General features: G+C 43.4%; 1 protein-coding gene across 7 annotated transcripts in view; it reads left to right on the top strand.

The window, feature by feature from the left end:
- Positions 1-6,594: 6,594 nt before the first annotated feature.
- Positions 6,595-25,308, top strand: part of LOC140186625 (pendrin-like) — a 105,254-nt gene continuing 86,540 nt past the window's right edge. Inside the window, exons 1-4 of one of the 7 annotated variants that reach the window (XM_072240984.1) lie at positions 6,636-8,640; positions 14,278-14,489; positions 20,213-20,280; positions 20,522-24,226. In XM_072240984.1, coding sequence (XP_072097085.1) covers positions 24,204-24,226 — 23 coding nt within the window. In that variant the 5' untranslated portion in view covers positions 6,636-8,640; positions 14,278-14,489; positions 20,213-20,280; positions 20,522-24,203. The other 6 variants (XM_072240990.1, XM_072240986.1, XM_072240985.1 and 3 more) reach the window with 6 other exon arrangements.

Genomic DNA, 25,308 nt, shown 5'->3' with positions numbered 1-25,308 from the left:
GGCAGCTTTGTAACAGAGGACTCTCCGATCTTTGGGCTGTTCCCAGAGATATACAGGAGACAAGTGATCAAGTGCAGCTGGAAAGCCATCAACTTGTTAGTCTTTCAGCACAGCGAGATGTCTGCAAGGGAATACTGCCAAATGCTGTCATCTATCTTGCACAATAGTACATTCTGAAGCATGCGCTTATGCACTGTGCAGCCAATGCTAAGGACACAGTCTCGGATCTTGCACATAAAGGAGCAGAGTTAAGTGAGGAAGACTGTTAATTAAATGAAAAGGGTGTATCACCCACAGTGGGAGATTTGGGGGGGTGGGGCACATGAGTGGCATAGTGCTATGTTTAGTTTTTCTTTAAAAATAAGTTTACACTACTGAAAGTATCGACAATGAATGTATAAGGTTTTTACACTGTTTCTTCCTTTGTATAAATGTTTATTATGAATAAAGTATTTTTGGAATAAATAAAAAATACTCCCATGTTATTTCCAAAATCGTTTTCCAAACATCATACTTGGCTTTACCTTGATTCATCATCCTCACACAAAGTACCTTGAGTCAGGAGAAAATCTAATATAATTTCAACACTGCTTTCTGTAATGCAATCAATCTATATGTTATAACCAATAAACTTGCAAGTGCTGGCCATATTTGGCATATCAGGCAGCACCAGTGGGTGCATGAGACTATTCATATGACTGCAAATTTATCCCAATTGTCTCCCTGTATAATACACACACACACAGTGGCATGCAAAAGTTTGGGCACCCCAGTCAAAATTTCTGTTACTGTGAATAGTTAAGTGAGTAGAAGATGAACTGATCTCCAAAAGTCATAAAGTTGAAGATGAAGCATTCTTTTCAACATTTTAAGCAAGATTAGTGTATTATTTTTGTTTTGTACAATTTTAGAGTGAAAAAAAGGAAAGGAGTACCATGCAAAAGTTTGGGCAACCCAACAGATTTGTGCTCTCAGATAACTTTTACCAAGGTCTCAGACCTCAGTTAGCTTGTTAGGGCTATGGCTTGTTCACAGTCGTCATTAGGAAAGGCCAGGTGATGCAATTTTCAAAGCTTTATAAATACCCTGACATCAATCCTTGTCCCAACAATCACCAGCCATGGGCTCCTCGGAGCAGCTGCCAAGCACTCTGAAAATTAAAATAAATGATGCCCACAAAGCAGGAGAAGGCTATAAGAAGATAGCAAACCGTTTTCAGGTAGCTGTTTCCTCAGTTCGTAATGTAATTAAGAAATGGCAGTTAACAGGAACAGTGGAGGTCAAGTTGAGGTCTGGAAGACCAAGAAAACTTTCTGAGGGAACTGCTTGGGTTGCTAGAAAGGCAAACCAAAACCCCCGTTTGATTGCAAAAGACCTTCAGGAAGATTTAGCAGACTCTGGAGTGGTGGTGCACTGTTCTACTGTGCAGCGACACCTGCACAAATATGACCTTCATGGAAGAGTCATCAGAAGAAAACCTTTCCTGCGTCCTCACCACAAAATTCAGCATCAGAAGTTTGCAAAGGAACATATAAACAAGCCTGATGCATTTTGGAATCAAGTCCTGTGGACTGATGAAGTTCTATTTTAATTTCATCAGTCCACAGGACTTGTTTCCAAAATGCATCCGTGTTGTTTAGATGTTCAAAATGTGTACGGACCCAATTTTGATGATCCAATTTTTTTCCAGCACCTCTTTAAGGCCATGCCTAATCTGCTGACTCTAACATAATTGTAGGTGGAGACTTTAATTGCGTCTTAAACTCCATCCTAGTTAGACAACGTCCTCAAGTTTGTTCACTTAAAAATAGTGTAACACTTAATAATCTCATGCAATTGTATAACATAGTGGATATTTGGAGGCTTCTTAATCCCACGAAGAAGGATTTTTCATATTTCTCAGCAGTACATAAATCCTACTCTAGTTTTGATTATTTTCTGTTAGATTCGAAATTGGTCTCATCAGTAATCGGTTGCACCTACCATAATATACTCATATTGAATCATACTCCTGTCTCCCTTATACTCAAACTGAACCACAAAAGAGGTGAATATAGTTGACGTTTAAATAATGCTTTGCTGAAGTATAGGGATTTTTACTCTTATCTTTCAGATAAGATAGATCTATACTTCAGCACCAATGATGTGGGTGGTGTTGATGATTCCACTCTGTGGGAGGCCATGAAGGCAGCTATTAGAGGTTGCATAATAGCATATGAGACAGCAGGAAAAAGAAGATTCAAGAAAAGGTTAACTGAAGTAGATGATCAGTTGACAAACCTGGAAGCTTCTTACAAAATGAACCAGGAAGCAGTATTACTTAATAAGATTACAGTATGAGTATAATTCTCTAATGTCCAAGAGTGTTTCAAAACTACTGACACAAGTCAGACAGAGGTATTTTGAGCTTGGTGAAAAGCCCCATATGTTATTAGCCCATCAGTTAAGACAGATGCAGGCCTCCAGGGCCATACATCATATAAAGGCAAAAGATGGCTTTTTATTGACAGACCCGGAAAAAATTAATAAGTGTTTTGCGGAGTTTAGGCAGTCCGGACGTTGAAGCTATGGAAGTATTTTTTGATAATCTGAATCTGTCCACGCTGTCAACAGATTCATTAAATACACTTGATGCTGATATAAGTCTAGATGAGATCAAGAAGGTCATCTCTTCCCTCCCCAATAATAGAAAGCAGCAGGTCCGGATGGTTTTAGCATGGTATTCTTCAAAGTATTTGGTCCAAAATTGTCACCTCTGTTCTTACAAATGTTGAATCTAGGACAGCTTCCAGATTGCCACCCACTTTATGTAAAGCCAATGTTTCTCTGATTCCAAAACCAGGCCGTGATGCCAAGGTGGTTTCATCATTCCACCCCATTTTGCTGCTGCCCATTGAAACCAAAATTCTTGGGAAAGTCCTGGCCAATAGGTTAAAAGAATGCATTTGTTCTATTATTCATCCAGATCAAACTGGCTTTATGCCAGGTTGACATGTGTATTTTAATTTGCGGTCTTTTCAATATTTTATATACAAAACATGCAGAAGAGGCTGTAGTCATTTCATTAGATGCGCAACGTGCGTTTGACCAAGTGGAATAGCCGTATATGATGTTTGCACTTAAGAAATTGGATTTGGACCGTCCTTCATTAAATAGATTGAGATAATTTATTCACACCCATCTGCTTCTATTATCACTAATCAGAATATTTCCTCCCCTTTTGCAATTCATCGTGGGACTCATCAAGGCTGCCCCCTTTCTCCGTTTTTGTTTGCAGTTATCATTGATCCACTGGCTGTTAGCATCAGACAGGACCCTTTGATATCTCCCATTGATATGCATGGACATAAACATCACCTTTCGTTATATGCTGACGATGTCCTCTTATATATCTCCAGTCCACAAACGTCAATACCCACCCTTCTGGCTCTAATTAATAATTTTGGTAGTTTCACAGGTTTCTCTTATTAATTGGGATAAGCGAGAACTAATGCCAGTCACTGCAGTGGTTAATACAGCGTATTTACAGTCCATTCCCTTTAAAATAACTTATAATTTTTCCTATCTTGGTGTGACTATTACAAAAAACCCAGATGACCTTTTGCAAGTGAATCGACAAAACAAAGTTGAGCAGGTTAAACGCAATATTGACTTTTGGAAAACCCTTCCAATTTCTTTGGTGGAGAGGGTTAACACAATCAAGATACTTATACTTATTGTTTATTGTTGCCAAACAATTGATACTAGAACATACAATCATCACAGTGATATTTGATTCTGCGCTTCCCACTCCCTGGATTACAAATATTAAATATTAAAATATTAAAAATAGTAAAAATTGGCAAATATTAAAATTTTAAATTATAAGTCATAAATAGAAAATAGAAAAATGGAAAGTAAGGTAGTGCAAAAAAAAACAGAGGCAGGTCCGGATATTTGGAGGGTATGGCCCAGATTTGGGTCAGGATCCGTTCAGCAGTCTTATCACAGTTGGAAAGAAGCTGTTCCCAAATCTGGCTGTACGAGTCTTCAAGGTCCTGAGCCTTCTCCCGGAGGGAAGAGGGACGAAAAGTGTGTTGGCTGGGTAAGTCGTGTCCTTGATTATCCTGGCAGCACTGCTCCAACAGCGTGTGGTGTAAGGTGAGTCCAAGGACGGAAGATTGGTTTGTGTGGTGTGATGTGCTATGCCATGTTCACGATCTTCTGCAGCTTCTTTCGGTCTTGGACGGGACAGCTTCCATACCAGGTTGTGATGCACCCTAGAATAATGCTTTCTACAGTGCATCTATAAAAATTAGTGAGGGTTTAAGGGGACAGGCCAAATTTCTTTAGTTTTCTCAGGAAGTAAAGGCGCTGGTGGGCCTTCTTGGCAGTGAACTCTGCTTGGTTGGACCAAGTCAGGTCATTTGTGATATTGACCCCGAGGAACTTAAAGCTTTTGACCTGTTCCACTTGTGCACCACCGATGTAAATTGGGTCGTGTGGTCCGCTACTCCTTCTGAAGTCAACAACCAATTCCTTCGTCTTGCTGACGTTGAGGGATAGGTTGTTGTCTTCGCACCGTGCCACCAGGTTCTTAATTTCCTCTCTGTACTCAAACTCATCATTACCCGAGATACGGACTACAATTGTTGTGTCATCAGCAAACTTAAATATTGAGTTTGATGGAAACTTAGCTATACAATCATGGGTGTACAGTGAGTACAGCAGGGGGCTGAGTACACAGCCTTGTGGGGCACCGGTGCTCAGAGTGATTGTAGAAGAGATCTTGTCCCTTATTTTTACAGCCTGGGTCCTGTCTGTGAGGAAGTTGAAGATTCAGCTGCATATCTGAGTGCTAAGGCCCAGGTTCTGGAGCTTAGGAAGCAGTTTATTTGGAATGACGGTACTAAAGGCAGATCTGTAGTCAATGAAAAGGAGCCTTACGTATGCATCTTTATTCTCCAGGTGTTCTAAGGAGGAATGTAGGGCCAGAGAGATGGCATCTGCCATTGACCTGTTGCTCCGGTAGGCGAATTGCAAAGCGTCGAGGTTGACCGGTAAGCTGTGGTTGATGTGTGCCATAACCAATCTCTCGAAGCACTTCATAGCAATTGATGTCAGAGCCACAGGTCGCTAGCCATTCAGGCATACCACCTTGCTCTTCTTCTTCGACACTGGAATTATCGTTGCCTTCTTAAAACACGAGGGAATCTTAGACTGAAGCAAGGAGCAGTTGAAGATGTCAGCAAACACTCCAGCTAGCTCGCTTGCTCAGGCCCAGAGAACCCGTCCTGGGACACCATCTGGGCCCATCGCCTTCCTTGGATTTATCTTCAGGAAGGCCCTTCTAACGTCCTCCTCAGTGATGATGAATCCTGATGCCACCAGGTCCGGTTCATCCGGAGGGAGCGGGACGCTCCTCTTCTGTTCAAATCTTGTGTAGAATACATTAAGTTCGTCAGGAACAGAAGCGCCACAGTTATTGATATTCCCAGCCTTTTCTTTGCGCCCAGTGATCTCATTTAGACCCTGCCATAGTCCACTGGCATCCCTCTGGTTAGCCTGGGTTTCCAACTTGGCTCGATATTGCCTCTTGGCGCCCTTAATGGCTTTCCGGAGTTCACGCCTGGATTCCGTGTAGCGACTGGCATCCTCGGACCTAAAAGCCACAGCTCTAGCCTTTAAGAGGGACTTGACCTCATAATTCATCCAAGGTTTCCGGTTAAGGAATACCCGGATCGTCTTGCGAGACATACAGTCCTCCTTGCATTTCCAAATAAAGTTCGTGACAGCTGAGGCATACTCATCGAGGTTAGCTGCCGAGTCCTTGAATACTAACCAGTCCACCGATTCAAAGCAGTCACGGAGGACCTCATCCGTTTCCTCCATCCAACGCGACACTACTTTTGACACCGTGACCTCCCACTTCAGTTTCTGTTTGTAAGCCGGGAGGAGGACTACGGCCTGATGGTCTGATTTTCCGAAGTGAGGTCGTGGGACGGAATGGTAGGCATCCTTGACTGCTGTGTAGCAGTGGTCAAGTATATTCGGGCCTCTAGTGGGGCAGGAGACATGTTGGTATAACTTTGGCAGCGCCTTTCTGAGTTTGGCCTGGTTAAAGTCCCCGGTCAAGTTCACTGATGTTGGCATACAGTATGTTCAGAGCACACTCCACGTCCGCCTGGGGGGGAATGTAGACCGCTGTCAGTATGACCGAGGTGAATTCCCGTGGCAGATAGTAGGGACGACACTTCACCAACAGGTGTTCCAGGTCTGGGCTGCAGGAGCTTGTCAGTGCCACTGTGTCCGAGCACCACGCAGTGTTGATCAGTAGGCAGACACCACCTCCCCTCGTCTTGCTCGAAGACGCCATGCAGTCCATCCGATGGATCAAAAATCCCTCCAGTCGGATGGCACTGTCCAGGGTGGCAGAGGAGAGCCAGGTCTCGGTGAAACAGAATACACAGCAGTTCTGCATCTCCTTGCAGTAGGTGAATCTCCCTTTAAGATTATCCACCTTGTTGTCTATGGCTTGCACATTAGCTAGTAGGTTGGTGGGCATAGGGACCCTGAAGCCCCTCAGCTTTAATCTGACCAGCCCCCCCCCCACCCCCCAGCTCTTTTCTCATGCTTCCTTGGTAAGTAGTGTATCTTTCCAGGTTTCCATCGATGCAGTGTTTTGTTGTCAGCTCTTTGATGTTGATTGCCGCGTCCCGCGGGAATTGATCGGCCTGTCGCGTCGTCGGACGCTCCATGTCGGGCCGAGTAACGGGGGAGGCTCCGCTGCCACCTCCAGCTGCCGGGGGCCTGGGTTGTCGATTAGGTCGGGCCCCGAAGCCGACACTTAATCCCGGATGGCCGGGCTCCTGGTTGAAACAAGTCCTTAAGGCGAGTCACGGTTGCGGAGGCCTCCGCTCTAGCCGAGCCTCGGGCTCGATTTCCGAAGTCGGCGGCGGAGGCCTCACTTCCGGCAGCTGTGGATGGCCACCAACGAGGCTTTACGGTGGTCGCTCCGGGGATGCGTCTGGGGCACCTGGAGGTCTCCGCCGTCACTTCTGTGTGGTCGTCTGCTCCGGAGAGGTGCTGGTCGGAATGAGCCGCGTCTCCAAGCGCTCTGGCACGGTAGCAGACCGCGGGTCTCCGGGGACGTGGTGGGCCTAACTGGTCGGGTCCAGGTGCGGTCCGGTGGTCTCCAGCTGGGTCAGTAGCTTCGCCAGGGTGTCGTTGATCTTGCTAGTTTGGAGGTTTAGGAGGATTTCTCGGGTATAGGATAGTGGAGAGGGCAGTTTGCTCGGGAGAGCACGCGCCAAGTCGCCAGTTACCGGCGCCATCTTCATGTTAATAAGATGATTGTACTGCCACGGTTTCTTCATCTTTTCCAGTCAATTCCCTGTTTTATTCCTCTGTCATATTTTGAGCAATTGGATTCAATTATTATACCGTTCGTTTGGAATTATAAAGCCATTAGAATTACTAAAAAAAATATTTGTCAAAGTCCAAGGAAGCAGGTGGTTTTGCCTTACCGAACGATAAAGTGTATTACTGGGCTGCAGACCTGTCCATTCTTGCGTGGTGGAAAAAAGGCCCACCCTCTACCTCAGACTCGTGCCCAGCATGGTTACTCATAGAGCGAGTGCTTTGTAAGAAGCCTTCCTTACGACAGACATCCCACCTCTCCGGGAAGTTCCGGGAGTCTCCCGCATATCGATAGTGGCTCCCTGATGCCTGGAAATTATATACGATATCCCGGAAATAGATTTTTTTGAGAGGGAGAGGGAGAGTGAGCATCTTGATTGGTCCCTCTTCGTGCTAAGAGTGGTTCCCAACCATCGGGCCACGAGGAAACGATATGATTTGGCGATATGAAACGATATGAGTCAGCTACACCTTTCCTCATTCCCTGTCACGCACTGTTGAATTTTAACGCACACGAGGTCATCAGTGACCCGAAACGTGCAAAGGAATGGGTCGGTGACCCATTTGTGAATGTCCCTGGTGAATCATCCATGTCAACACGGGAAAAAACATCATCTCCTCTAGCTTGCGAATGACGGTGGGCTGAAAAGTATGTTTGACGTAACATCTCTGCCTGCATTCTGGTTCAAAGACAAGGCTGAATATCCTGAGTTAGCCACAGAAGCACTGAAAACGTTGCTTCCATTTCCAACATATCTCTGCAATGAATGCAACGAAAACTAAACTGCGGAATAGACTGGACATAAGGAATCCCCTTCGAGTATCACTGTCTCCCATCACCCCTCGATAGGACCATGGGAAACAAGCCCAGGGCTCCCACTGGTTCAGCGATATTGGTGTGGTGCAATGACTTTAAATGTTCATATGGGGAAAATGTGCGCTGTGTGTTTAATATCCAAACGTTACTCAAAATGTGATCATGCGATTGACTTATCACCTACTTTCTGGTTGTGATTAACACCCTCACCCCCGATCGGCCGGTCCGCAAGAGTATTGTCAACATTAAACCGGTCTGCAGTGCAAAAACGATTGCGGGCCCCTGCTAAGTAGACCTATCAGTTTTTTCTGTGGGCGGGCCTTACAGTCGACTGCAAAAATAATGACAGGGTTGCTCGCTGCACTGTTTGCAACAGTGACTTTTCTATTGCCCATGGTGGGTTAAAATGTAAAAGACATGTTGAGGTGAGTTTAATAGGTGTCATTCGTTCATTAGCATAGCTAACGTTATTTAAACTAGCTGGCTGGCTGCTAAGGAGCTACGCTATTGATGTCCTATTTGATGAGGCCAAACTCCCTGTAGACTTGCTTAAAGTTGTAATAGAATAAACATGATAATATAAGTACATATTTTAATGTCACATTTTCTGCATATACCCAACTTGGTTTACAGATTAGACAAAATCACTAAACAAAGTATTACATACACCCTTGGAGGTCGACCGTGGGGGTGGGTGGGGATATGGGGTTGCGGGGGGCGGGGGTGCTACCTCCCTGAAATGAGTTTTTGCAGGGTGGGATGTCTGTTACCAGCTCTCCTTAATAGCCCCACTGCAGTTAATAAGTCACATTTTAGTAACAGCTTCGTGGTTGGCAGCACTATAAGAATTTGGAAGCAGATTCAACTACACATTAGGGCCCCAAAAACTTATATTGACACTCTGATTTGTGACAATCATTCCTTTTTGCCTGGCCTGAATGATACCGTTTTTTCTACCTGGAAATAGAGAGGCATCTGTAGCGTAGGTGACCTATATATTAATGGAAACTTTGCCTCATTTGCGCAGTTACAAGCAGTTTACAATATCCCTGCATCTAGATTTTGTAGATATTTACAAATTTGAGATTATGTTAGGAAATATATACCTAACTTCGAAGTTTTAGACAAACATGAGTCCCTGGAGGCAATAAATAAATTTGATCCTGTTACTTGTAGTGCGGTATCCTATTTTTATCAGATCCTACATAATGGAGCTCTGGTGAATACTGCAGGCCTTAAACAGGCATGGGTGGATGAATTGGGTATAGAACTGACAGAGGAGGTCTGGGATGAGTGTTTAAAGAGTATATATGATTGTTTGGTCAACATCAGACACAGACTTATACAGTTTAAAACAATATATAGACCCAAATATTCCAAAGAAAAGTTGCACAGTCTCTACCCTGATGTTTCACCAGTTTGTAATAGATGTAAATCTGTGAACAGTAACGTGTCACATTCATTCTGGTCATGTTGTAAGCTTTACGCATACTGGAAAACAATTTTTCACTGTTTCTCTGAGGCTTTTGGGAAGCAGTGGGAACCAGACCCGCTCATAGCCATCCTTGGAGCAACAAGCTCCCTACCTTCAGCCAATAAGTATGAAAAAATGGCTGTATTGTTTGGAATGGTGATTGCTAAGAAGTTAATCCTGCAAATGTGGAAAATGGACTCTGTGCCTACGTACGATCTGTGGCTGAGAGAACTGGCAAATACTTTACATTTGGAGAGACTGAGACTATGTAATGAGGACAGAGGGGACATGTTTGAAATGATATGAGACCCTGTATTGGACTTTCTTACGGGGTGAGGACTGAGGTTTTTTGGTGCAGTGCACCTCTGCTGTGTATGTTTACTTTTGCCTTTATATTTTTCTCCCTTTTGCTGCTCAATATTTAATTTGATTTTGATAAGGTTGTGGTTTTTGTGGATGTGCTGTATTTTTTTGGTTTTATTTGTAATACAAAAAGCATATATATATATAAAAAAAAGAACTTTTTGGCCGCAATAAGCAAAGGTATGTTTGGAGAAAAAAAGGTGCAGAATTTCATGAAAAGGAACACCTCTCCAACTGTTAAGCACGGGGGTGGATCGATCTTGCTTTGGGCTTGTGTTGCAGCCAGTGGCATGGGGAACATTTCACCGGTAGAGGGAAGAATGAATTCAATTAAATAACACAAGCAAACATCACACTGTCTGTAAGAAAGCTGAAGATGAAAAGAGGATGGCTTCTACAACAGGATAATGATCCTAAACACACCTGAAAATCCACAATGGATTACCTCAAGAGGCGCAAGCTGAAGATTTTGCCATGGCCCTCACCATCCCCCGACCTAAACATCATCAAGAGTCTGTGGATAGACCTCAAAAGAGCAGTGCATGCAAGGCGGCCCAAGAGTCTCACAGAACTAGAAGCCTTTTAACATAACTGAATTCTTTAAAACCTTAAGCATAAGAGAGTTGATTCAGGAACAGCTTCTTTCCCCCTGCCATCAGATTTCTGAATGGACAATGAACCCATGAACACTGACCTCACTAGTTTTTTGAACTACCTATTTAATTTAACATGTGCAGTATAAACATCCAAGAGGACCATAGGGGTTTCCATCAGGAGCACTGTTTACACAGGGTCTGTAGTATTATTAAGGATCCCACCCATCCATCCAGCATCCTCTTTGAATTTCTACCATCAGGCAGAAGGCTGGTCAAAATGAGAATGGTCAGGATGGGGAACAATTTCTTCCCCCGGGCCATTAGGCTTCTGAACTCACTGCCGCATTGTATACAAAGTGTCACTTGTTAATGTTCTCTGTACCTTACAATATTTAATTTATGCACTTTAGTTGTTTATTTATGTGTAACCCATTGTAGATTTTATCCTTACTTATGTGTTATGTGTGTTATGAGTACGACTGCTTTATACCCTGGTTCAGAGAAACATTGTCTCATTTGACGGTTTACATGTATATAGTTAAATGGTAATTAACTTGATTGTGTGTGTGTGTGTGTGTATATATATTACACATAATAACAAATTTTGTGACATATGCTGGTGATATTAAACCTGATTCTGATATACATGGAATAGGAAAGTCACTGTTGACTTGCAAAAATAACTGGCTTAATGAGAAAGTGGCAAGCTGTGGCAAATGATTGTTACGAATTCTGAAAGTAGACAATAATATTCTCCAAAGGGTCAGTGTTATCAGTAAGTGGCTTGTAAATTGGAATACAATAACAGTTCAAACTTTTTATATGCTACCAAATTTTGTGTGAGAAACAATGAAGAGGATATTGTTCTGCAGAAGAGTGGCAGATGTAATGTATAACTAAGAAATTGGGCTGATAAACTTTGCTTTAGAGCAGGGGTTCCCAACTTTTTAATGCCATGGACCCTTACCATTAACTGAAGGATCTGTGAACCCCATATTGGAACCACTGGCTTTTAAGAGGATGGGTAAAGCTGTTAAAAGCTAAAACACAAGCAAATTGTCTTCATGAGCACAACTACTGTGAGCCAGTCGACTTGTTGGATCCCTTTGTCTGCTGCCTGGTGTGATAAGCGCTCTAGATAAACACAGAAATGATATACTTTTGCAGTAACAATGGAGAATGAACAAAGAAAATGTTTAAATATACTGTATGTAGAAAAACTAATGAAATACAAGTAACTAACACAAGGACAAATATAGTTGCAATCCTTGCCAAGCACTAGTGAGTACCAGAGGTGGTGTAAAAATGAAACATTGAACCATTTCTAGTTTGCTTTTTGTCTTTAAACCAGCCGCATGTTTGGTACATGACCCACCTGGTCAATAATGCCAATGCACTAATGTTGAAAATCACTGTCCAAAAATTAATTTGTTTTAAATTCGCTTTTAGTTAACAGCTCTCCAGTGTTTAACTAAATGAGTTAAATCTTATTATTTTGATCACTTATGAGATCACTTTGTCAGGGAATTGTGATGAATTAGTTTACATTCACAGATAGTTAGAAGAATATGAGATAATCTCATTGAAATATATAAGGTTCAAAAATCGGTTAGCTGAATAGATCCTGAGAGGCAGGTTTTTCTGGTTGCAAAGCCTAGAACATAGAGACACAGTATCGAGATAATAGATCAGTCATTTATGACTGAGACAAGGAATGAGATCTTTATGCAGAACATTGTAAACCTTCAAAATTCTCAGCATAAAGTTGTGGGGGCATTTGTTAAATGTGAAAAATGTAGAAATTAATAGAGCTTTGGACACTAAATATACATGTACTGTATATTGGAAAAAGTTGATATTGGAGATACATATTCAGGCATGACTCCAAGAGTTATGTGGCGTACTTTTGGTATTAATGTTAGTGTGCAGGAAAATTAACTATCTGTAAGCCATGTCACAAGATTTGGTGGTGGAGAATGATGTAAAATTATCGAGGGATACAGTGAAGACCAGGAGAGTAATGTATTCAGTACAGAAATACATTAATGTCCATGTGTTCAATGGTTCAATTTAATATCAGAGAATGTTACGGTATACAATCTGAAATCCTTACTCTTCGCAGACACATCCATGAAACAGAAGAAAATAACCCAAAAAATGAATAACAGAAAACGTACAAACCAACAATTATTTAGAATTTAGAATTCATTTAAATCCTACATCCATCCCACAACGTGAGAGAGTAAAAATCTTTGCGTTATGACCCTGTTGCAATGTACAGACATGTGAATTTAAAAGTCTAATGGCTTGTAGAAAGAAGCTGTCCCGTAGCCCGTTGGTCTTGGCTTTTATGCTGCGGGAGCGTTTGCCAGATAGAAGCAGCTAAAATAGTTTATGGTTGGGGTGACTGGTGTCCCTGATGATCTTCCAGGCCTTCTCTCTACACCTTCTGCTATAAATGCCCTCAATGGAAGGAATTTCACATCCACAGATGCACTGGGCTGTCCATACCACTCCCTGAAGTGTCCAGCGATTAAGGTTGGTGCAGTTCCTGTACCAGGCAGTGATACAGCCAGTCAGTATGCTCTCAAAGGGGCTCCCGTAGAAGGTCTTGAGGATTTGGGGGCCCATGCCGAACTTCTTCAGATGCTTGAGATGGAAGAGATGCTGTTGTGCTTTTTTTATGCCACAAAGCCGGTGTGTACAGTCCAGGTGAGATCATCGGTGATGTGTATACCAAGGAGCTTGTTAACTACTCACCCTCTCAACTGCAGACACATTGATGTTGATCGGGCCCAGCCTGTCTCTGTTCCTCCTGTAATCCACAATCAGCTCTTTTGTTCTTTGGGCTTGAGGGAGAGGTTGTTGTCCTGGCACCACTATGTCAGGGTGTCAACCTCTCCTCTGTAGACTGTCTCATCACTGCTAGAAATAAGGCCAATTAATGTCATGTCATCTGCGAATTTGATCAGCGGATTGGAGCTGTGTGTGGCAGCACAGTTGTGGGTGTAAAGGAAGTAGAGGAGGGGGCTCAGGACACAACCATGGGCACCTGTGTTGAGGGGCAGAGGTGAGGAAGCCCATCCCTACCACCTGTTGGCAATCTGATGGGAAGTTTAGGATCCAGCTGCACAAGGTGGGGTGCAGGCCAAAGTCTCTGAGTTTCCTATCAAATCTGGAGGGAATTATGGTGGTGAATGATAAACTGTAGTCTAGGAATAGCATTCTAATGTCTGCCTTCCCCTTCTCCAGGTGAGTGAGGATGGTGTGTAGTGGTGTGACTATGGCGTTATCGGTAGACTGGTCCATCGGTAGTTGAATTGTAGGGGGTCCAGTGTGAGTGGCGGTATGCTGCAGATGTAGTCTTTAACCAGCCTCTCAAAACATTTGCTTATAATTATGAGAAATTAATCATGATAAGATTGTAATAAATTAAGGGTTGGGTTTTGTTGAGGTGTTTAACTGCATAAGCCATCTAGATGTACCCTCATAACCTTAACATGTTCCAGAGGGTTTTACTGATGTTGATGTGTAGTCAATTTGCAATGCAGACAAACACATTGGCCATTTTGTATACAAAAAGCACCTAAATATTATAATAAGAAAACAGATTTTTTTTTATTTGACAGGCCTATCTCAAGGAATGAATTAAACATTGCAAAAAATCATGCTAGTGGTCTAAGAACAGAAAATGCTGGATACAACATGTCAGGCAACAAGTGTTGAAGAAAAAACAGTTAGTGCTTCAAGTCAAAGATCAGAACGAGACATGATAAAGCAAGTTACTTTTGATATGCAAAGGATGGGAAGGATTGGCTAAAAATGGAATTTCCATGATAAGGTATGTCTAGGATTGCCATGGTGATATGCTGCTTACAATAGGTTTATGAAGGCAGTTAGATAGAGAAAACAAACTAAAGGGCTGTGTAAAATCTGCGGGTCAGAGCTGTTGCAGAGTTATCTAGTAGTAACTCAACTATCCTTTCCTCATATGTGATGGTGGGCATTTCCAACATATTCCTTGAGAATCACATTTAGTATCACTGACATATGTATTGAAAATTTTGTTGTTTTGTGGCAGCAGTACAGTGCAATACATAAAAATACTATAAATTACAATAGGATTATGTTAAAAAGAGTTTTAAAACAGTGCAAGAAGAGAGCAAAATACTGAGGGAGTTCATGCTCAAGTTTAATTGCCATTCACTCACAGATGAATGCTCATGGGTACAGCCAATCGAAAGCAGCGTTACTTCAAGGCCAAGGTGCAAGATACTACTAACAGTCACACACAGCACAAGACACATATAACACATATAAGGTATCAGTAAAATACACAAAAAGATAGTCCAAGCTCCTGAATCCATGAAAGTTGCAGCAGTCTGCAGTCGGACACAATAGAGCTTGTTATCTGCCAAACTAACACTGGGATGTAGCACTGACTCCAGCTTGGACGCCATGCCACACTGCCTCTGGTGGAGCGCATCAACTCCAATGCCTCTCTTCTGGGCAGCTATTAACAGGTAGCACCGCGGTTTGAGGCCTAATCCTCACTATAACCAAGGCTATGCACCTAGTTTTCATGGGTTCTAGGATAGCTCAGAAATCTGATGGTGGAGGAGAAGAAACTGTTCCTAAAACATTCACTGTGCATCTTCAGGCTCCTGTACTTCCTCATTGTTAGTGATGTTCTAGAGGGTCCTTCATGATAGATGCCACCTTCTTGAGGTATTGCCTTTTGAAGATATCCTCAGTAGTGGAGAGGCTGGTGCCCTTGATGGATCTGGCTGAGTTTACAACTCTCTGGAGCTTTTTTCAGTTCTGAGCTTTGGTGTCTCCATACCAGATGGTGATTCAACCGGTCAAAATACTCTCCACTGTACAAATGTAGAAATTTGCTAGTCTTTGATGAAGCAAAAATCTAATGAAATATTATTGTTGATGTGCCTTTTTCATAATTGCATTAATATGATACGTCTTCAGAAATGTTGACACCCAGGAACTTGAAGCTATTCACCCTTTCCAATGATGACCTCTTGAAGAGAACTGTGTGTTCTACTGATTTCCCCTTCCTGAAAAAAGCAATTTTTTAGTCTTACTGATGTTTAGTGTAAGGTTGTTGTTACAACACTCAATCACCTGATTTATTTCAAACCTGTTCTGATCTCAGTAAATGTTACATCCAGCAAATTCACAGATAAACCTCAGTTCAATCAGTGGGGAAAGACCAGTATAGATTCATTTAAATGCAAATCGTATCTCACAAATTTGATGCAGTTTTTCAATTAAGTAACCTGATTGATGAGGGAAGTAAGGTTTGATGCAATAGATATTATTTCTAAAAACTATTTGAAGAAGTGTCAGATAATAGAGTTGACATCAAGACTGAAGCCTAAGGAATAAAAGCAACTGTAGCTGTATATACTGTAGCTGTAAAAAGGACATTAAAGACATCCTGAACGCTAAAAAGAGGGCGTTTAGAGATGGAAATAGGGAGGAGCTGAGGGCAATACAGAGGGACCTGAAAGCCAGGATCAGGGAGGCTAAAGACAGGTACAGGAGGAAGCTTGAGTGGAAACTCCAGCAGAACAACATAAGAGAGGTCTGGGGGGGGTGGGGGGGGATGAGGACCACCACTGGGTTTCGGCAAACTAGCAACAGAGGAGCTGAAGGCAGTGTGGACAGGGCCAACGAAACTAACCTGTTCTTTAACAGATTTGACATTGTGACCCCTGCCCATCCCCCACATGAGCCATCTGTTGTCGGCTCCCAACCAACACATATTCCACTCTCCCCTCCTACCCCTCCTCACAGTCATCCCCCACTGCTCTCATGACTATACCCCTACCCCACACGAAACCACCACGGTGGGCTTCACGGCTGAACAGGTGAGAAGACAGATGAAACGTCTTAATCTAAGCAAGGCTGCAGGACCGGATGGTGTCAGTACCAGGGTGCTCAAAGCCTGTGCCCCTCAGCTATGTGGAGTACTTTGCCATGTATTCAACATGAGCCTGAGGCTCTGGAGCATTCCTGTACTGTGGAAGACGTCCTGCCTCATCCCTATGCCGAAGAGGCCGTGCCCCAGCGGCCTCAATGACTACAGACCGATGCATTGACCTCCCACATCATGAAGACCCTGGAGAGACTTGTTCTGGAGCTGCTCCGGCCTATGGTCAGACCACACTTAGATCCCCTCCGGTTCGCCTACCAGCCCCGACGAGAAGTTGAGGATGCCATCGTCTACCTGCTGAACCGTGTCTATGCCCACCTGGACAAGCCAGCGAGCACTGTGAGGGTCATGTTTTTTGACTTCTCCAGTGCGTTCAACACCATCCGCCCTGCTCTGCTGGGGGAGAAGCTGGTGGATGCTTCCCTGGTATCATGGATTCTTGATTACCCGACTGGCAGACCACAGTACGTGTGCTTGCAACACTGTGTGTCCGACAGAGTGATCAGCAGCACTGGGGCTCCACAGGGGACTGTCTTGTCTCCCTTTCTCTTCACCATTTACACCTCGGACATCAACTACTTCACAGAGTCTTGTCATCTTCAGAAGTTTTCGGATGACTCTGCCATAGTTGGATGCATCAGCAAGGGAGATGAGGTTGAGTACGGGGCTATGGTAGGAAACTTTGTCACATGGTGTGAGCAGAATTATCTGCAGCTTAATGTGAAAAAGACTAAGGAGCTGGTGGTAGACCTGAGGAGAGCTAAGGTACTGCTGACCCCTGTTTCCATCCAGGAGGTCAGTGTAGACATGGTGGAGGATTACAAATACCTGGGGATACGAATTGACAATAAACTGGACTGGTCTAAGAACACTGAGGCTGTCTACAGGAAGGGTCAGAGTCATCTCTATTTCCTGAGGAGACTGAGGTCCTTTAACATCTGCCGGACGATGCTGAGTATGCTCTACGAGTCTGTGGTGGCCAGTGCTATCATATTTGCTGTTGTGTGCTGGGGCAGCAGGCTGAGGGTAGCAGACACCAACAGAATCAACAAACTCATTCGTAAGGCCAGTGATGTTGTGGGAATGGAACTGGACTCTCTGACGATGGTGTCTGAAAAGAGGTTGCTGTCTAAGTTGCATGCCATCTTGGTCAATGTCTCCCGTCCACTACATAATGTACTGGGTGGGCACAGGAGTACATTCAGCCAGAGACTCATTCCTCCGAGATGCAGCACAGAGCGTCATAGGAAGTAATTCCTGCCTGTGGCCATCAAACTTTACAACTCCTCCCTTGGAGGGTCAGACATCCTGAGCCGATAGGCTGGTCCTGGACTTATTTCATAATTTACTGGCATAATTTACATATTACTATTTAACTATTTATTACTATTTTCTATTACTATTCTATTACTATTTATTATTTTCATGACTATTACTATTACTATTTCTATTACTACTTATTATTTATGGAGCAACTGTAACGAAAACCAATTTCCCCCGGGATCAATAAAATATGACTATGTCTATGACCATATAGATTTTTTTTAAAATATCAAGGGAACAAGAAATAGTAGTTTTCGGCCTGGATGGAAATGTACAATTGAGCTTTCCAGAGATCAGCACTAGGACCCATATTTTCCTTTATACTGCAGTCTTTGACTTGGATATACAGGACCTTATCTCCAAATTTGTAAGTGACACTAAACCAGGAATTCCCAACCAGGGTCCACAGACCCCTTGGTTAATAGTAGGGTCCCATAGTATAAAAAAGGTTGGGAACCCCTGCACTAAACTCATAGACATTGTGAACTGTGGAGAATAGTAATAGAGCTCAAGAAGGTACACACATGGTGGACTGAGCATTAACTGACTGGTAGAACTTAATGCTGAGAATCTGATGCTGCATTTTGGTAGGACAAATGAAAACAGCGTGTAATTCTAAAAGGAGTGAAAGACCATAGTGATCTCGCAGTACATGTGCATAATTTGCTGGAAATGGCAGCACCATTGAGAGAGTGGTTAAAAAAAGCATATGGAACATCAGGCTTCAGAAACAGAGGCCACAATGAACCTTAACTCCAATTGTGTCACACTTTAGGAAAAATGGAAAGGGTTTAGAGACGGTGCAGAAGAAATTTACTAAGAAGATTCTAGGGGTATAGAACCTTAGTGAATAGACTGATGAAGTTGGATTTGTTCTTTTTGACGTAGAAGAGATGGGTATTTAAGATAATGGGGGATGAAGCCAATAGAAAGTGGAAAACCATTATGTGAGAGCTGGTATGGGTCTAAGAAGCTCACTTTCTTGTGTGCTACAACCATTCAAAAAATCATATGTCAAGCAACTGATCCACATTTTTTCAAAAAGATGCTAAACCCCCTAATGCTTCCTCCTGTATTTTTCAGTTCCTATATTACATACTCTTTTCCCCCTAATTGCAATATGGCAACATGCCTCTCCTGTGAAGACAGACATAAAGAATAAACTAAGAAAGAAATCCACTACCAGATTTCAAACAAAGATTGCCTTTTTGATCCCGTAACAGGCTCTATGCTGTCTTTAATATCCTCTTGCTCCTAAGGTACCCATAAGATATCTTTGGAATGTTTTATATAATATGCAATACTTTCTGCAGTCCTGTTTTACCTATGAGCTTTATTTTTATACCTTCAATACTCTTCCAAAATGTCTGTGGAATTAAAGTTCTTGGTATTGGACATTTTTGTTTTTTAATATTCTCTGTGAACTTTAGAGCTTTTGCTTTGGCATGTATATCTAAGATGCACTGTTCTTCTCCCTGTTTTGAAATTGTATCTAGCTTCTATTGGCTCTCCTCAGTCTTGCAAACAAAATTTAATACTTTGCATTTTTCTGTGTTACATTTCACTTGCTATTGCCGCCCATTCCATCAGCCTGTTTTAATCCTTTTGAAGACCATCAATATCTGTCTTACATTTCAACACACTTTCAATTTTTAGCTTCAGGTTCTGTTTTGCAGATCCTGCCCAACACTCTAGGTTTTAGATGTGTTCTGCAGCAAATATTGCAATGTGACTTCTTCTCTATCAGCAGCATGACCTTGGTTCATGATACACTTCCTTTCATCACACTCTTTCAATATATGCCCACAAGACATCGCTTTTTATTAGTACTTGGCAACACACGCAAAACGCTGGAGGAACTCAGTAGGCCAGGCAGGCAGCATCGTTGGAAATGATTAAGCCGTCGACATTTCGGGCTGCGACCCGCAAGTGTGTTGCACATTTGCAGACTTTCTTCTGTTTGTTTTTAGTACTTGTATAACCGGGTGACCGTTGGGTCTTATTCAGTATCGTTAAAAGTGTACTTAGGCATCCATCCGGGTAATGCTAGAGTAGTTGTCTGTGCCTTTAAGGGAGATGGTGATGTCATTACACACACGCAGGATAGTGGGGAAACCATTTTGTTTCTGCTGAAGACACTGGTGGGGCGTTGGAATTGAGTTCCTCTCCGAGACTGGGCATGGTGAGGAAAGGTGAGCATTAATTGACGATATCCATGTGAATTCGTTTGTTTGTTGGCGAATCGAGAATATCAGTAATTTGACATGTTTTACATGTGGATACTTTAGATTTCCATGAGTGAAGGAATCGACGCTGGGTAGCATGGCTTATGCAAAGTTCCTCACCATCCAAGTAGGTCAGTCTTCCTGTAATTTAACTACCAGGCAATACCTTGTAAAAGTTGTACCTTTTGTCTAACTTTATTGTATCAGGACTGATAGTGCATGCAACTGTGTAACGTGAATGTTTAGTCTCTGTTCGGAAGTTCAGCACGTGTGTGCATCTTAGATGAGATGTATTCGCTTACATTTTTCGCTGCTATGTATGAGATGCAGGCTGGGTGGGATTCTAATGTTGTTTGTATTTTGTTCCTTCAGGATTGCCACTACCGTATTAGTACCGTATCAGTTCTGGTATTTTTTATACTGCATATGCAATTCTACCATCCACAAGGGTGTGGATCGAAAGTTAAATTGTGATTGTAATGGCAAGAACTAGTTGTAAATTCGTTTTGTTTCGTGACCCTCTTCTGGCACTTAAACATCTAAAACAGATAAAGGAATTAAAACCCGAAAAAGTACACTTTGTATTTGTTGTCCTGAGTGTGTACTTTTCCCCAGGCTACAAAATTTGGTACCAGGAGTGGGGCTAATTCCAAGCCAGTTTAGAGGGTCTCTGATTGTTGTATGCAGTATAATATACGGTAGTGGTGAAGACAGGACCGTGTTCCCGTGGGGCGGAAGGAGAGAGTGCCTGTTGCCTCGTGGAGAGCGTGGTGGAGCCTCAGGAATGGGACGGGACGTCAGCGACTGACATCAGGATGCAGAGCGGTGACGTGGACCCAGAGAACTGCGGGCTGTGAAGCCTTCGTGTTTGCAACAAAGGACAGCAGCAACTCCTTTTGCAGGCTTGTTGTGTGAACTTTAAAGACTTGAGCTTTTACTATGTCATGCTCAGAGGACACACCAGTTGAACTTGATTTGAATGAACAAATTAGGGAATTGCGTAGTAGGTATGATGAAGCCATGGCAACCATAGATAAATTAAACAAGAGGTCCTATGTATATGTCCCAAGGGAAAGACACATTGTTCCATTTATGGGAGATGTTGAGAAAGATGGGAGGTCTGTTGATGACTTTATTGAAGAAGTACAATGTGCACTTCATAGTAGAAATCAGTGTGACCAGGATCAGTATGACTTTGTTATGTCCCTGCAGGAGTGAAGCCTTAGAGGAAGCACGTATGCGCAGTGATGCTGAGGAAGACCGGGCTGATGACTTGTTCACCTGTCTCAGGGAAGCTTTTAGAGACGAGTGTAGTGCACTCCAGCTGTGGCATAGCTTCTACAGTCGCAAACAGCGTGAGGGTGAAGATGTAAGAGAGTTTTCACATCCCCTAGCCCAAGCTCTTAACTTGATACTGCAGCACTCCCCTGATGCTGTGACCAATGAGAGGGTGATGCTAAGAGATCAATTTATAGAGGGAATCAGGGATCCTTCCCTCAGAAGGGAGTCCACTGATTCGTGCGGGACCACCCTGAGTCCTCAATGATAGAAGTGAGGGAGGAGGCTCGTTTGTGGCTTGTAGAAGAGCCCCTGGGAAATACAAGGTCTGGAAAGTCAAAGTGTAGCAGTGGCCAGGCACAGTGCTCGATTCTTAAAGCTCAGGAATCTGAGTCTGTCACACTAGATGACGTCCTTAAAGTGGTCACAGAGCAGGGCAAAGCCCTTAGTGAATTGACTCAAGCGGTGAAAGATCTCACTGTACAGAGGGATTTTACATGCACTACTAGTAGCAGACATAATTTACAGCCTAAGTTCACAGAAGATGGGCAACCAATATGTTTCAAGTGTCAGGTGGGAGGGCATTTGGCCAAGAATTGCCCACGGAGGCGGGATGCAAGGGAAGTGGAGTCTGATTCTTCCTGCTCTCAAGAGGTTGGGAGTCGAGCAATTCGGCGGAACCTCATAGATACAGATAATGTACAGCTACCCCGTGCCCAGTTGCTGCAAGGTGCCATAGGGACATGTCCAGTTGTGGAGCTTTAAATTTCAGGTGTCGCTGTCCGTTGTCTGTTGGACACAGGTAATCAGGTAAGCACACTGACCGAGCAGTTCTTTTGAGAACACTTGAATGGAGAGGACAGGGGTATGTTGTCCATTGCTGACTGGCTTAGGCTAGCAGCTGCAAACAGTCTGGATATTCCTTACCTTGGGTACCTAGAGCTAGAAGTTCAAGCAATGGGCATGAAGATACCAAATTGTAGCTTTCTAGTAGTCAGGGATCCTGTTAGCACTGAACCATTTATTGTAGGCATGAACATTATCAGCCAGTGTAGGCAACTTGTCTACGCAGTGTTTGACTTCGATGTCCAGGATGGTCCGGGTCGGAGCAATACCGTGGCTGATGCAGTCTCTAGGCAGCCATTTGCAGGGGAGCCTGAGCCTGTCTCAGACGATGCGGAGTTTGATGAGGCTGTGGCGATCTGTAGTTTGATCAATCACGGCACTGCCCTTGACCCAGCACTGGTTACCGCTGGTCTTAACAGCTAAGCAAATTTGAGCCTGGGAAGCTGGTACTAGTGATGTAAGTGGTCCAATGCAAGGGAACACTCCAACCCTCCCAGGTTACTCTAATGGAGACTTGCGTACTTTTCAGCAGCAAGACCCTGTGTTAGGTGTCCTAAGAGACTAATGGGATCAGAAAAGAAAGCTGAGTGGCCAGGAGCGTAAAACTCTGCCTAAACCTGTTTTGTCTCTGTTAAGGCACTGCGACAGTATCGGGAGCGTAAAGGGTAACTGTATAGGGTAGTTGAGGATGAGAAGCTTGGGGAGTGTTACCAGCCTCTGGTACCTAACAGCTTGAGGAGCAAAGTGTTAGAGTATGTACATGACTCTATGGGCCATCAAAGTATAGAACGTACTCTGCAGTTGTTGAGAAGTTGATGTTTTTGGGTGGGCATACACGAGGATGTGGCACGGTGGGTCAAAAATTGTCCACGTTGTGTACTAAGATGCCGCAGCCTAGGATCCGCCCCCCCCCCCCACCCCCATGAAGTCATTTCTGGCTTCCAGGCCGCTTGAAGTTGTAGCGGTAGATTTCACTGTGTTGGAGCCGGCAACTGATGGGAGTGAAAATGTCTTAGTGGTCATGGACGTTTTCACTAAATTCACCCAAGCATTTCCGACATGGGATCAAAAGGCGGATACCACAGCAAGGGTGCTCTTGAGGGAATGTTTCATGAAGTACGGTGTCCCTGAGAGATTGCATTCTGACCAGGGCTGTAACTTCGAAAGTGTGGTGATAGCGGAGCTTTGCAAACTATATGGGGTAAAGAAAAGCTGTACCACACCTCATCATCCTACTGGAAACACGCAGTGAGAGCGTTTCAACAGGACGATGCATGATTTGTTGCATTCGTTGCCTCAGAAAAGAAGCGCAGATGGCCAGAACATCTACCCGAGTTGGTGTATGCATATAATGCGACACCTCATGCAACCACCGGGTATTCACCTTACTATCTGTTGTTTGGGGTGGATCCCCACTTGCCCGTGGATGCTCCGCTGGGGCAAGAACAGACGGTGGACCAGAAACATGACTGGCTAGTCTCAGTTCAGTTCTCTTTAGAGAAGCAGTTAAAGAGGTTAAAAGTACCCTTGTAGTGAGCAAGTAATCGAGGACGATTACTTGAATGCAAGGAAGAATGTAACCAGGTGACCGTCGGATCTTATTCAGTATCGTTAAAAGTGTACTTAGGCATCCATCCGGGTAATGCTAGAATAGTTGTCTGTGCCTTTAAGGGAGACAGTGATGTCATTAAGCATACGCGGGATAGTGGGGAGACTATTTTGTTTCTGCTGAAGACACTGGTGGGGCGTTGGAATTGAGTTCCTCCCCGAGACTAGGCATGGTGAGGAAAGGTGAGCATTAATTGACGATATCCATGTGAATTCATTTATGCTTGTTGGCGAATCGAGAATATCGGTAATTTGACATGTTTTACATTTGGATGCTTTAGATTTCCATGAGTGAAGAAATCGACGCTGGGTAGCATGGCTTATGCAAAGTTCCTCACCATCCAAGTAGGTCAGTCTTCCTGTAATTTAACTACCAGGCAATACCTTGTAAAAGTTGTACCTTTTGTCTAACTTCATTGTATCAGGACTGATTGTGCATGTAACCACGTAACGTGAATGTTTAGTCTCTGTTCGGAAGTTCAGCACGCGTGTGCATCTTAGATGAGATGTATTCGCTTACATTTTTCGCTGCTATGTATAAGATGCAGGGTGGGTGGGATTCTAATGTTTGTATTGTGTTCCTTCAGGATTGCCACTACCGTATTAGTACCGTATTAGTTCTGGTATTTTTTATACTGCATATGCAATTCTGTCCATACACAAGGGTGTGATTCAAAAGTTAAACTGTGATTGTAACGGCAAGAACTGGTTGTAAATTCGTTCGTTTTGTTTCACGACCCTCTTCTGGCACTTAAACATCTTAAACAGATAAAAGAATTAAAACACGAAAAAGTATTTGTTGTCCTGAGTGTGTACTTTACCCCAGGCTACACTTGTACTAGTTCGTACTGAGTATCACTCTCTATTACTAAGTAGACTTCAGAAGTATCCATACTCATTACCAAGCTGTTTACTTAAACAGCACTGTGAATTCACAAACACGAGAAAATCTGCAGATGATGGAAATCAAAGCAACACTCACAAAATGCTGGAGGAGCTCAGCAGGCCAGGTGGCATCTATGGAAAAGAGTAAACAGTCGAAGTTTTGGGCTGAGACCCTTCATCAGAACTGGGGAAAAAAAGATGAGATGTCAGAGCAAGAAGGTGGGGGGGTGGGGAGGAAGAAGTACAAAGCGATAGGTGAAGCCAGGAGAGGGCAGGAATGAAGTAAAGAGCTGGGAAGTTAATTGGTGAAAGAGATAAAGGGCTGGAGAAGGGGGGAATCTGATAGGAGAGTGTAGAAGACCATCACTGTTACTGTGAATTCACTGTGTCTTTTGTTTTGTCACTATTTGTCATGAAGGGAACTTCTGGCCCAATTTCAGCCAATTCTCAATCCAATATCATTACAGCTACACAGCAGATGGCCCTTGCGCTGTGCTTACTAAATTTAACTCTGCATCTTGAAGTGAACCAAACTCCTTTAT

The sequence above is a fragment of the Mobula birostris genome, chromosome 23 (assembly GCF_030028105.1).
Source record: "Mobula birostris isolate sMobBir1 chromosome 23, sMobBir1.hap1, whole genome shotgun sequence".
Lineage (NCBI taxonomy): Eukaryota > Metazoa > Chordata > Chondrichthyes > Myliobatiformes > Myliobatidae > Mobula > Mobula birostris.
The sequence above is the reverse complement of the archived record's forward strand: the minus strand, read 5'-3'. Positions and strand labels throughout refer to the sequence as shown.